This window comes from Egretta garzetta, unplaced genomic scaffold (assembly GCF_000687185.1).
Source record: "Egretta garzetta isolate BGI_Z169 unplaced genomic scaffold, ASM68718v1 scaffold287, whole genome shotgun sequence".
Taxonomy (NCBI): Eukaryota; Metazoa; Chordata; class Aves; order Pelecaniformes; family Ardeidae; genus Egretta; species Egretta garzetta.
This window is the reverse complement of record NW_009260435.1, coordinates 4,786,971-4,801,722: the sequence shown is the minus strand read 5'-3', so window position 1 is coordinate 4,801,722 and position 14,752 is coordinate 4,786,971. Positions and strand designations below refer to the sequence as shown.

Here is a 14,752-nt window from a genome sequence, read left to right as displayed (position 1 = left end):
ACATAGTTGACTAAAAGCAATTCCATTGCAAACTCTGCAGTATTAAATGCTCATTGAGTGCAGTGTTTCCTACCTAAGCACGTTGCAAACCCTCCCACGTGAGTGTATGTAACGGTGTGAGCGTGTTCTCAGAATGTTGTTTTACAGAATGCATCTTGTTTGTTTTGCTGATTAGGGATTAGAGAGATGTCAGAAGAAGAGAATGGAGGAAACTCTTCAGAGGAGGATAGGAGCTGTATTCCTGTGGGTGTTTTTAGTATATGGAGCTGAAATCCAGATTCAGGATGCAAAAGAATCAAAGTAAGTAAGTTATTGAGAAGAGTTTTGAAGGAAAGTGGGAATCTGCTTTTGGGTATAGTTTGGGCACTATATGAGGTCCTGTTGAATATGTTCTTTGCAGTATACTGTGAGTGGCTGCATAGACCATTCTCTAGACTTTCTCCATCTTCTCCTTAAATCTGTTTGGTGGAATTCAGCCCTATTTTGTAGGGGTGGGATGAGTTGCAGGCATTCAGCCTCTGAAGATGATGCTTAAAATACCTGTGCCTCATAATATTGCATATTTGGTATTCTTGTAGTAATTTACTCTCTTATAGTCTTTAAGAAAGTAATAAAAGACAGGTAAGTGGAGGAACTAAGAACTGAAAGTCACACACTGCAAAACATCTAAATTAGTACCAGCTTAAAATGGACATTCAATGCCTTTATTGTGTTGCAAGGAACATCAAGTTTTGAAGCACAGAACATATATCATAGAACTAGACTTCCCAATGTCGGGGTGGGGGGGGGTGGGGAGGAATGTGTGTAGCTCAAAATATTAAGCTATTATCAGATTCATTTAGCACGGGTGATATAGTAGTGTGATGATAACTGCCAACAGTTTAAAACATAGGAATCCATGCTTTGTGTAATGGACCTTGTATTTTGATTTACCTCCTTTTTTTTTTACAGCAAAGCTTGGCTAACAACAATAAGAAAATGAAAAAAAAATAAAAAATCTCACAACCTAGCAACAAAAAAAACCTTCCCCCCAAAAAAAACCAAGCAAACCAGCCAACCACAGTATAGGAAAATGCACATAAACTCAAAGGAAATGCATGGGCAGAAATATTTCTCACATTCAGAAAATGAAGTATAAGAGGATGCTGGAATTTATCTTTGTAGTCTCCGTGAGCCTGTAATCCAAATGCTACTGAATTAAACTAAATTATAACTAAGAATTTTGTGAATGCAGAATATCTAGGAAATGTCTATAAAGCACAAAGCTATAGTTTACCTCTAACTCACCTTGTAGGATTCTGTAATTGAATTGAGAAAGCACATTCTGCTTTAGCACTTTAATTCAATCTTCTTGTTCAATAAATGACATCACTCACACTTGAACCAAAAACACTTTATAGAAATGTAGCTGCAGCTAAGAAAAAAAAAGCAGGGGGGCTTATGCTAAAAAATCCTCCAAATATTCAGAAAGCCCTGTTGAATTTTGTGTAAACTTCCAGAATTAGGTGCTTTATACACTCGTTGTCCCCACCCTGCAGTAGGTTAAGAATGTTAGCAAGTAGGCTCATGCTGTGAACAAATCCAGGGTTCAGGGCAGCCGATTTGCTGACTGGGCTTTTGGGCAGTCGAGTTCCATCTCTGACTACATTCCAGGAAGTGAGGACAATAGGATAAATAAACAGTGATTAATAGTTTTTAGGCTTTCTTTAGCTCCAATTGGTAAGTAAAAAAATATATGGCTACTTCAGCAGTAATTAACGCACTTGAAAATGAATGTTCTTTGCACAGTCACATTTGTTCAAACTAGTCTTAAAATGTAACAGCATAAGCAATTTTTGGTTTTTCTCAGACTCCGCAAAATACTTTCATTTTTCTACTGTTAAATATTCAGATAACTGGAAATCTACTATTTTAAATGAAGTTGTAATTTTTGAAACATGGTATTCTACTCATTAGGTTGCTCTGGTAGTATGTGCAATTGCATTGTTTTGTTCTTTGCCTTGATGTAAAATGTTAAGAGAACAGTTCCTTCACCTCCTTCCTTGCCAGTCACATTTTTGATTAACACATACATGAGTAGATAGACCCTCCTGATAAACTACAGAAAAATAAATTTCCTGTTCATCATATTTAGTTTATAGCTTGAAAACAAGACCTGATTTCTTTTTTTTTAGCAACAATTCTGTAACAGAAGTGCATCTGAAAAAAGATTTCAAAGCAGTTTTCCAACTATGTAAATCACAACGATGGTAAATGAACAGCGTGTATTAAATTGGAAAACGTATTTGGGGACTTTTGTCAGGTGTAACTAGAAAAAAGCAATACTGGGATGGTCACTTCATTCTCTGCATCAGGTTTTGTTGTTCCCTAGACGTGGTGTGTTCTTCAGACAGTCATTTTTCTGAAGCAAGTCCAGTGTCAGCCTTAGTCGATGAAGGCTCTGAGTAGAGGTGAAGATGCTTCCAGCTAGTACTTGGTGTTCTCAGAACTTGGGGTTTGAAAGGGCTTCTGGTGCCTTTGTCAATGGAGGACTGAAAATGAAGACAGGTATCAATGTTGCAAGTGACTGAAATACTTCAGAACTGCATTTGAAACCAATATTAGAATTATAAAATATGTGCAAGTATTGAGAAGTAAACAATGGCTTCAAGGAAGTAGGGTGGCTGGTGAATTCGTGGGCTGTACTGAACAGGATTTTGGCAAGTTACTGTAATACAAACACTTACATTACAGATAAATCCCTTATACACTGAGAGAGTCACCCAAGAGAATGCATTAGATATGCAGACATTCTGTGCACTGAACTTGTTTTTATCCTGACCTTAAATTTTAGCAGAAAATCCATGAGATGCAGGCTGGTGGCACACATAATTGTATATTCTTTGTCCATTACTGGAGACTTGATAGGCATTGAAAAGTTGAACGAGTGTGGATTAGAGGTCTAAATTTCAAAGTAGCAAACTACTACAATGCCAATTTTAATGCAGGTGCAGGTGACCCATTGGATGCTGAAATAATTGTCCTAATGTAGACTGCATTTACTCTGAGCTGCAGTAAATGTGTTAACTTGTAGTTAATAGTTGCGTTGGCATAGAGCTGATGTTTCTTAGAAGTCCACTGAAAGGAAAAAAAATATCACTTTTCTAAACAACCTAGACAAGGCAAATACCCTATGAATAATTTATTCTATCGGAAGTTTTTTGCCAGCTTTGGTTAAAATTTGTGAGAATTCTTTTGTTGCTGTAGTCTTTTCTCTGCTAAGAGGCATTCCTTGTTATGTAGCTGTATACATGCGTAACTTTATTTTTCAACTTCCTGGTCTTTCTAAATTGATACATAAACTAGTTTCAAATTTGGATAGCTTTTGTGGATCAGAACTTCATCTGAATTTTTTGGTTGCAGTAAGGCAGCACTCCAAGAGATCTAAAAGTGGGATAAAAGTCTTCTATAACTACAGTCCGCACACAGGGAACATACATAAGCCTTTGCTAGCAGCAAGATCTAGGCCATCTTCTATTTGTCCAGATGTATTACTGTGCCTGGAAAAGTGATCAATCTTGTAAACTTTGAGATACTTGAAGAGAAAGGTGGTGTTTATTTCATAGCACTGTGGGGATGGCGTGGGGGGGGAGGGGGAGTGGGGGGACGGAGAATTGATAAATTGCAATTTATTTTGGTGTTCAAACTGATTTGCCCACCCTCATGAGATGAGTACTAAACCTGTGTGCTATATTAAGTTTTATTTAGAGTAAAACCTAACAAATGATCCTAAGGAAAAAACCGAAAACTAAGTCCTAAAAACAAAGCCTAAAAACACCCAAAGAACAAAGCCCACCTACTCAAACCAACCAAAACCTTGAAATAGAGTTTCTGTAATCTTTTAAAAACAATAGAACTATTAATTCTATTTTTATTTTCCTGCAATCATGCTCTCAGAAGGGGGTTCACTGTGAAAGGAAATGGCCCGGAGGGGCTTGTGCTGTGCTGTTTTCTGCTGAGTTACTCCACATAGTGACTGTAAACCATAGAAAAGTACAGAAATGTAAAATAGATGTCTTTGAGAAGTCAATGTGATTGTTTAATATATGTTAACACCCAGATTTGTTCTGCAAGCTTTTTGTTAAGTGACTAGACAATTTCAAGGTATTTACCTGTATAAACTCAGTTCACTTACGATGAACTTTTAAGTCTGAGTATTTGAAAGCCTGGATTGAATTTCATTTTCTTGAACATAAAGCTATTCTTTTTGGCAATGCAAATTCTGACTCCCAAAGAGAAAAGGAAACTTACAACTTCCTGAGCTGCTTCCTTTCCAGTATGTTGGCAGAAGGTACTTTAAAACTAGAAATTAATGGACTTGGGGATAAGCAAGCAACTTGTTTGTATCTTGTGTACTGGAAGCATTCCACATGGTCAAGCAGTGCTTTCCGGCAAGCTTATTTTCTATTAAATGAAGCTTAATTTTGAGGTAAGGTTCTGTTTATTTTTTTTGTTATGCATATAATGATATAAAAACTCCTACAGTAGTTTAAAAACTTTCAACTGCTGCCTGCTATATTAGTGTAATATTTTCTTTAAAGAATGCATGAAATGTATACAGCTGTGGTTGTGAAGAAAGAAATCAAGCTGAAAAATAAATGTGATGTGTGAATATTGAAGCTCCAAGTAAACATTGCAATTAACAGCCAGGAGACTAACCTGACCATTACAGCAATTGACTATTTTTAAACAGTTTCCAGGGAGACTGGAGAATATGATCATATAATAAATGAGTTTGCTAAGCCTTGGGGAAAAAGGGCCATGCCTTTCATTGGTATGAGAACAAATAGTTCAGAAAATGACTTAACTTTGTTTCATCTTAATACATGTAAGAGAGGTGGCAAAAAGAACAAGGAAAAATCATTACCAGAATAATCTCACAGATAAATTACCATTTCTATACAGTAATGCTTAGAGAAAAAAATGTCACAAGTGGCAAGACTGGCTTTGGGCAAAATGTTGATACATCTTGCTCCAGATTCTTAATCTGTTGGAGTTATTTTGACCTTGTACACATTACTGTTCCAAATGTGTGTCTGGCTTTGACTGCTCATCTGGAAATGGTGCTTGTAATACTAAAAGGTCGCTAATGGAATTTTGCCCTGCTATTCTCTATGTTTGAAAAATATCCTTAGTGAACTTTCAAAGCAGCCTATAATTAAAGCAGCACATCAGTTTACATCAGACATGTCTCAGGACAAGGTTAAATGAAGTCAAATCACTAAAGAGTAAATAGTTATTTAGGATACACATTTCATCATAGCTGCAAATCTTAAGAGAAGGCTAGATTGTTAGCAACGCTGTTTTGTTCTTGTCATTATACAGCTAGAGCTAAATATTCATAGTGCATTCTTATAATCAAGCCTGTCAGCAAGAACCATGTAACTATTGTATATTTAAGAATTAGCACTGCATTAAGTTGTCTTTTGCAATGTCTGTTTTCCTCAGTTCACTGATGCTGCTGTCAGATCACTGTTATCAATTGTGGTATCAAATAATGTGGCTAAAGATCTTAATTAGCTTTTGATTTTAGAATATAAAAGAAGTATTATCTCTTTGTGGTGTTAGACTAATTATGTCTGGCTGTACAACTGATTGAGCTGGATTGGCAACTACTTACTAATCAGACAAAACAGGTGCTTTTGGGAATATTTTTGGTTTCTTAACTGTGAAAGGAGATTTCCCCCAGGAAACGTCTTCAATTAATTCATGCTGGCCTGATTCAGGAATGAATCTATTGAAGTCCACAATGATTTCCCTCCTTTCTGTCAGCAATACGCTGTTGTATGTGTGCTGCTGGCTGCTGTACATGTAAATGAATGGCAGGAATATAAACTTTTACTCAAGAAATTCAGTGACCTCTAGACATGGGATCTTGGCTAACTGATGGAACAATATCCCAGTAGTAACAGAAAGTTGCCATGGTCACTAGTAGAATCACTGCCAGTGAAGAGTATGAATAGTAAGGAGCGCTTCAAGCCCTTTTCTTCACGCGTACACTGGCATGAAAACAAAAGCTAAAATTTCTGAAAATTCAGTCAGCTTTAAATGGTATGTCATAGTCTTTGCAGAACTCCCATTCGTTAGAAGACTTTTTGAGAATTAATGGCATGTGTTTACTTGGAATTTACTAACACACAAATGACCACGGAAGCTGATTTTTTGCCTGTCTGCCATGAGTCAGTGGTTTCTCTGCATCAGTTCAGATATTGAGACACGAGAAACTTGATGTTAAAGAAAACTTGTCCTTATGTGGCTTTGATAGGGTGGCTCGCTTGTCAATATTGAATGAATTTGAAAAGCTACTGGCATTGTTGCTCTTGAGTAGATGGGTTGCAGTTCTCTAAGAAGAAAATCTTAACCTTTCTTAATTTAGTTAAAAGCCATTTCAGTTTGTAAAACAGCAAAGCCAAACAACATGTTTGCACCAGATGGTAAGCAAAATAAAACCTATTTATATAAAAAAAAAAAGGGGGGAAAGCAGGGGGTGTGTGTGCTAAATTGTTCTGTTTACTTTTTCTTTCATAAGTGGAAAACATTCTAAAATATTGTTACAAGAAAATGCACCTCCATGTCCTAATCCATATTATACAACATCAGTTCTTAAAGGGGAAAAAAAAAAGACCAAACCCAAACCCATGTTTTACTTGGAGATAGCTCACCACAATATACTGTTTCCTTTTATGAAATTGAAGAAAATTAAGTCACATTCATTTTAGTATATTTTACCATTTATGTTATTTTAATGGTTGTGATAGTTGAATAACTTCTTTTAAGGCAATATTGATATCATGATGCATGAAATGCTTATGGACTTATTCCAAAGATAAATATTGTGTGTCAGCATATAACTTCTGCTGCAGCGTTTGCAGTCATATAGGGCAAGCAGACCAGAATTAGGCCTTGTGCTGCAAGAATTCTTGAGTGTTGCTCCCTTCATTCTTAGTTTTTGTTTGGTTTGGATTTTTTTTGCGGTGGTGGTGGTGGTGCGTGAGGGGCGGTTTAAATTAGTTGCCCTTTTCTACTGTGCATTAACTGTAGTCTTGTGAACTACATTATCACCAATGGTGAGCTGGTTTTAAGTCCCCATCTTCGATCACTGGATCAAGGGGATTTCCATGCACTGCATGTGTTGAATATTCAAAATCATCAATTCAAGATGGAAAGCTTTTTAATCTGCTTTGCTTCTGTTCTGTGGACTAAAACTCTCAAAAAAGGATTTGTGGAGTTTGTAAGTACAAGAACGTGCTGATGTATACAATTTTTAGTTCTGGGAACACATGAATAAAAGACAAAAATGGTCAAAAGGCTATTGAATGACTGCTTTCTGCATTGCTCTATCATACTGGAAGAACTTGCTCAAGTGAGAATACACTAAATTGGCTTATTGGTAAAATTACTTATTCTGAGACATCTTTATCTTGTTCATGTGATCCAAACAAGAAATTACAACTTCTTAATGATGCCATTATTTAGGGGGAATAAGTAACTGGGTGACCAGTTTTCTAGCTCTCTTCAGGGTAGATGAAAAATCATGTTTAATCCTGTTACTTTCATTAAAATAACAGTGCATAACTAACTTCTCTTTGAAATTACCCGTTCAACTCTCCTAAGTTCCAGTCTTAAGATTATTGAGGCCCCGCAAAATATAACCCTCATCTTGAATGTGAGAAATTTGTAAGTCACACTTAATTTCATATATTTCAGGAAAAGTGTTGGGTAAATGCTTAGTGCAAGAAGGTATTGTCGAAGGCCTGTGCTGGTTCTGACAAAGAATGGGTGGGGAAGCAGAGACTCACGGGGAGAAGATGATCTAGGCAAATCAATGGCAGCATCCAAGTCTAATGTTCCAAACCCTTATCGGGGTGTTACTTTCAGGTTTTGTTAATAGTGTCACTTAAACATTGAAGTTGCGCTTAAAGCAACTGCTGTAGTACACTTTCCACAAGAAATGGGCACTCCAGTGGAGAACAGTTGTGACACAGCACATAGTAAAGCAAGTAGGAAATGGCAGTGAAACTGAGATTTCTGTCAAAGCAGGATAGATTCCTTCCTGGTTTTAATACCTGGCTTGCTCAGTGATTTTCAATATTTAATTTCAGTATTTTTGGTGCTTTTTTTTCCCCTGTTTTGAATGAAGTGTATGTTTTATACCAAGAGAATAGGATGTACATAGAGCTTGGAACAGTGAAGAAATCTATTCGATGTTTTAATGCAAAATATGGAGTGGACTGGGAAATAGTGGTGTGAGGTTAGGTTGTAGTAGGCAAAAAAAGTGTTACACAAGAAAACATTTCACTTATGTCTTGCCTAGTCGTTACAGTAAGGTACATCTTAGAGGGAAAGGATTGGAATTGCCCAATCAAATAAAATACAAGAGCATACAAGGACTTTTCCCTGTAATGGAACATTTCTGTAAGAGTAAGAAGGATGTGGAGGGCTTGAAAAAGTAGGTCAGGTAATCTCATGTTTATGCATAAGAATTCTAGTGTAGGTTTAAATTGTGTAATGCTGGGTGAATGCTGTACATCATTCAGGTACATAATGTAAGATATAGAACAGTGCTTAATTCTGAATATGTTTAAATCAATATTGTGTAAAAGATCAGTGATTCGTGGCATTTCTTTTATTGGTAGTAGCCCTGTGCCCCTCTGAAAAAAGAGTGGGGTGATGCCACTAGTATCAGCAATTATACCGAAGTTGTATTTCAGATTTTTCCATTGAATACTTTCTTTTGCTGCTAGACCATGGATAGGATTAATTCTAACTTTTGAAGCACTGCATTATTAATCAGACTGTAAGTCTATAATTCAATATGAGCAATCCAATGAGCATTCTGTTGCAACTGGAGTTGATTAACGATGCAGAGCCTGCAGTAACTGTAAAGAAGTTGTATTTTAAATGCTTAATGCGTGTTGTTGAGGTTTTTAAATTTACAACTAAAGTAGTCAGCCATTCAGTCAGTGATGATAGTGGAGGGAGGAAGAGTAAGAGGAGGGCTTCATACCTTGAGTGCAGTCATTGCACTGGACAGCATATTAGGGAACTGTGTATTTTCTTCAGTCGCTTTTCAGTTGGAAACTTTCTCAATGATATGCAGTGCTTAAAAGCCGTGGTGATTTTTAAGTGTGAATGTGTGCATGTGCTGGTATCATACATGCACGCACAAATATGCTGTATCTATGTAACATTAGTGTGTTTGTGTGCACGCACCTTAAAATATAAATAGTATATCAAAGCCAAGCAGTACTTATAAAATTGAGCCTTGGTGTATCATTAAACATGCTATTTACCATGTCAGTCACTTTAATACCTTTTTACTAACACACATGCTTTTAAAAATAAAGCTGAGTTCTCTAATAGTTTGGTTGTGAATGTGCTGTGTGTTTCTACAGTTGTGGTTTATTTGTTTCTTTTCAGGTGGTAATAGATACCAAAACAGTTGACAGATTTTTATTAAGTATTGGCATAACTTCTTACCCATATACATTGTGCTTTGTTGCTTGCTGCAGTGTGCTTGAAAACATCCAGTGCTTTGCACTGTGTGCAGAAGATGATAACCTTGATGAGATCAGATAAGGATGGATAGGGATTTCTATTTAGAAATATACCCCTACTTGTGTTTTTATAGTATGAAGTTAGAGGTATGATGTTCTAACATACTTGTTTTAGAACAGGTTTATAACTCTGTTGAATTTTCACAACATTAATAGCAGCTTAGGTTCAGGGATTCTGTTGGACTTGCTGTTCCTTTAAGCCAGGAATTGTTTTCAAAACTCATTTAAACACTTAAAAGAAAATAAACAGAAAATTTAATGCATGACATCAACACCTTGTGAACAGTCTGTTTCTCAGAAGAGAAGTGCTGGTTCCAAACAAGGCCCATTTGCTAGGTGGCAAGTTGAGCCTCCATCTCATGACAAACAGAATTCCATGATTCTGTAGGTACTTGGAGCTGGAGAGGTTTTTATGTGGTCACGGAAAGAATGAATCTCCCTGCACAGCTGTCTCCTATGTTGTTATTTATCCAAGCATTGTCTTATTTTCTATCTTATGTTTCATGGTTTTATTTTCAGAAGTGCCTGAAAGTCACTGGAAGTCAGCAGTAAAAATGAGAGCTTTGGCACAGGACTAAGAGCTGGGAGCACCCTAGAAAATATATAAAAATGGAAACCCAATCAATTTGGCTGTGTGATGTCGGTATAAATTAACACTGAACTCTTCACTGAAGCTGGGAAATGAGAAACATGAATTAAAATACATTGGAGTAAAAAACAGATGTTGAGCTGTTGCTTATAGGTCTTTTAAATAAGTTGCTGTAAAGTCATTTTGTTGCGATTTTTCCCTCTAAGGATGTGGTCTGAGAAGAAGGTATTTTCAGACTGTATATTTAGACTAACTGGTGAAGTTTCCAACTGGGAAATCTTGTTGCCCTACTTATTGTAGCCTTCCTTAGCCTAAGATCTTTTTTAATGGAAAATGTTTGCAGGTAGAAACCCCCCGGGAGAGTAAGTCAGTGTCTGTCCCTGATTTGCAGCTCGGTTGCTTGAACTGCAGGACCACTTCAAACATTTCTGACTATATGGGTTTGAGAAGACGTTCCTCTGATTCCCACCTAAATAGCCACTAAGTAAAAAAAAATCTTTAGTCTTGGAGAAGGCTACTTGGTGCGTGCCTTCTTGATAGCCAAAAGGATGTTAAAGGCGAAGCCTCTCCCCGAGCGTTCGCCCAGCGCCCGGGGGGCCGCGCGCGCCAGCCGAGGCTTTAACCCTGGGGCCGGTCCCGGTGCAGCCCGCAGCTCCGCCGAGCTCACCGGGCGCCCCTTTTCGACTCCTCGCTCGCCCACACGCCCACTCTCGGGCTCTTTCCCCTTAGGCTTGACCCCAGGTTTCCCCGAAGCCACTGTCTCCGACGCGGTGTGCCCCAGTTGCGTTTATTGAGGGGTACAGCGGTGAAAAACAGCTCGAGCTGGGCGCCGCCGGAGAGGGACCTCATACAAAGAAGTCCCCGGGTAACTACACCCTTACAACTTAAGTTCCCCTCCCCTCACGTGACGGTTCGGTCCCAACAGCAATATTTGGGTCTGGGGCGGTCTTGTTCTTCAGTGGATCCTTCCTGTGTCTCCAGGCGGGACATTCCTTTTCTTATCTTAATGGATGCAGCTTCTGCTGATAGTTGTGGCTACCTTATCTTTCTGGTTTGCACTGGTTTTGGGGGGCCTTCCTTCATGTAGCTAAGCTTACGTATCTAGGTGAAAGTTCACAGCTTGCAGCCTAAGGCTTTAGCAAGCCTTGCTACTGATGCTATCTGTTGGATTCTGTCTGGCCTAGAAAGTGACTTCTATAACAATGATAACTGTCAAAGGTTGATCCCAGCTGAAAAAAAGTGGAAGCCCTAGGCGGAATCTCATGTCTTTTAAGTAGAAAAGGATATCTGTAGTTGTAAATTGGATCTCGGGCTGATTTCCCATTTATTGCTGGCTATAATCAACAGAAGCAGTGACAACAACACATTATTTTTCCTCCCTGCACTTGGAAAACAAGCTCCTTTCCTTTTTATATAACTATTTTATTGCCCTCTGGTCTTTTTGTGTATGTTGCAAACAGTGGTGGCTTAAATATTTTAGGAGGCTGTATGTAGTGCAGAACATTGGAATGGAATACGAGTGATGTATAATGATCCAAGAGGGTGTTGATTCCTCTGTGGTCCTGTTTGATCTATGAATTTCCCCACTAAACTGTGTTCTCCATCAATGCTGTTGACCATCAGCTGAGGTGGAGTAGGTCCTGGTAGGTGATTTTATTCTAACTTAAGAAACTGAGTTTTCTGGAAGGATGGTTTCTCTGGAGAATGCACTTAGTAATCCTCTTCTGGACAGTGCATTTTAAATTATAGTGGTAACTTGGAGTTCAATGCATTTTGTTGTTATGACTTTATACCTATGTCACAAATACTAGCCTATCTAACTAACATGTTACATTTTCAGTTGTGTATGTGCAAGTGTGTGTGTTCATATACATTCATATACCTGGAGTAGGCTTTGCTAAGAAAAATAATGGAATATCTGAATTCAGGCTCAGCTATTTGAAGTGTGACAAGCTGACTTTGAACCTTTCAGTAAGATCACTGCCAGAGTCTTTTTCTGGGCACATTTGTTGTAGGAGGAGGTTTGGCCTTAGATTAGCATTCAGTTGGCACTGTGCTAGGCTAAGTATAATTTAATTGACATGTAATGTTTGTGCACACTGTTAAACACTGATAAAGTCAGCAGTGTTTTATGATCTCTTCCTTTCTATTTCTGTTGTAGGAGTAGCAGTTGCTTTGGGGTTCAATCCCAGACTCTTCAGAGATTTAGTTTTTTCTCAAGCCTGAAGGTGTTCAGAAATTTTCGGAGGGATTACACCAACCTGTAATTCCCTCCCTTCCTTATCTAGTAGTTGTGAGTTTTTTACCTTGGGGGTAGGGAGTACTCTTAAAGCTGGAGTGAAAATGAATGCTGTGGTGCTTGCTTGAAACATTCACTCTAATGTACGTTAGGTCTTGTCCTGTGTCTCAATCTCTGTGTTCTCCTGTTTTGTAGCTGTGTCAGGGAAGCACACTGTCCTTGCTCAGCTTTTCTGTTTTCATTAGCATCGGTGATTCTGGTAGTAATTGAGCCTTCTGTGGTCTACTGCTACAGGTCTTGTTCCTTTCCTCAGCTAATCTTTTTTTCTCTTTAGCCCTCTAGATGTTTTACTCTTTTGACTAGCCATTCCCTGTTTGTTTCTTCTGTTGAAAGTGTTCATATTTAAAAAGAAAAAAAAAAAGTTTAGTAATCAGAAAGCACAGAGAAGCCCAACGTCTCTACCAGATACCTGATGTTTAAAAAAAAAAATTACAATGAGTATTCACCCTTTGAGATGGCATGAAATGGTTAAGTATTGAGACACTGTTTTCACTTCCCTGCTTCCTCCTCTGTTCAGTTGCTAGCATCAGCAAATGAAAGGAGCATGCACTAAGCTCATTCAAGCTTGCCGAAATGCCATCTGCAAATCAATTAGTATTCTAGATATTGTAAACTATGATTGGTAACTGCATTATAGTAAATATCAAGTAGGTGATCGAGGTTGGAAGAGCAGGAAAAGCTGTTTTTATTAGATATTTAAATGTGTTGGAAGGAGATTGTACGGTCTGCTGTTTTTTTGATTTGACATGTTTTATGAATGCATCATTTGACTTGTAGACTGGTGTAAACTGTAGCATATACTTTCCCAGCATTTGCCAAGGTATGATGAAATTATCACTCTTCTGTGTGACCATCTTTCCTAAAGAGTGATGTATGTTGGAATAGTATTGCTGTCTTGCATTTTTTCTGTTGATTTTTTTTTTTTACTATTTTTCTGTAAACCTTATCTCCATGATGTGAAAATTGATAAAGAATGTTGATTTATACAGAAATTGTGTTAATACCATATTGATTCCAAATTGTGATTGCTTGTGAGCAAAAATTGTCTGGATGACACTACAGTAGATGGGATCAAGACCAGAATATTTAAGAGGTAGAAACCTAACTGAATTAATTTTAGTTTAGATTCAAATAGTGATTGGCTTTGTTTTGAATTATCCAATAAATATTATTAGGTGGAAAGAAAAGTGTGTTGAAGTATTCACTGTAGTGAATGATGCTAATGAAAAGAAAATTAAGCTGTTAAGTGGTTGGACTTGATATGGATAGTTCTTTTGTGTACTTGTGTTTTTTGGTGGTTTGGGGGGTTTTTTGGTTTTTGTTTTTGAAACCTGATGTAGTCTATGTAGTCTGATCGCTGTGGGGGAGTAAGAATAATAGCTCAAGTTTTGAAAAACATTTCACATTCACAGGTATTCTAATTGATCTTAAGCAAAAAGTGTCCAGTCTCTTGGCTTCTAACATCCGACACTTTGTTTCAAGAACCAGCTCGGTAACCTGTGGGGTAGTTCCAGTGGATATATAGCTACGTTAAGCAAGATCCTGGACAGTCTGCCTCTTCATGGAACTTCCAACATGCAGTATTGAAAGATGCAGAGAGGAATCACATATAATAGTTCACTTGATGTCTTTTCAGGATTGTTTTTGCAAATGTCTCTTCAGCCAATCCTTTCAGTGAAATGTCATGTACCTTTTTTGCTAAAAACTCCATGCTATGACTCCTGTCTGAGGCCTCTTCAATAATGTCTTGTGCAGAAAAAAGTTGGATTGAGTCATTAGGATCACTGTTCTTGTCCAGTTGTTTTTGCAGGGAGACGTGTGTTAACTTTCAACACTGGTAACACTCTGTGTAAGCGACACCAAAAATGTATCTCCGAGTCTGAAAAGTAGCTGTGGGAAGCACTTAGTGGTTTTTTCCATTTTGACTCTGGGCCCATAACCATATGTTCTGTGGTTCATATTAGGAATCCAACAGGGAATTATTTTGCTTGTAACAAATTCTGTTAAAAGTACTAATGCCAGCTTGGTTGTTAGGTTGATGTTGACTCTATTGCAGTTGTAACCTTTGGGTTTTTTTTTTTCCTTGCCCTAATTTGGGTTTAGTGTCAGCTGGGTAATTTTACTTATGTTTCCTTTGTTCTGTGCTTCATTCTGCTTCAAGGAGAGATGTCCATGATGGCAGCAGAGTGCTGTTTGCACAACAAGTTTAAATCTAAAATGTCTGATAGTTGTTGGAAGAACAACAGTAGTACTTGATGTTAGTCATGG

The 14,752-nt window shown here is 37.8% G+C and overlaps 1 protein-coding gene across 3 annotated transcripts in view; it reads left to right on the top strand.

The window, feature by feature from the left end:
• The window catches only part of TLN2 (talin 2), a 185,916-nt gene that overhangs the window by 44,739 nt on the left and 126,425 nt on the right, over positions 1–14,752 (top strand). For 2 of the 3 annotated variants that reach the window (XM_035899455.1, XM_035899452.1), the window contains exon 3: positions 176–300. The exons of the other annotated variant lie outside the window; for it this stretch is intronic. In XM_035899455.1, the coding sequence (XP_035755348.1) occupies positions 261–300 (40 nt within the window). In that variant the 5' untranslated portion in view covers positions 176–260. The remainder of the gene's footprint in view (positions 1–175; positions 301–14,752) is intronic. 3 annotated transcript variants of the gene reach the window in all.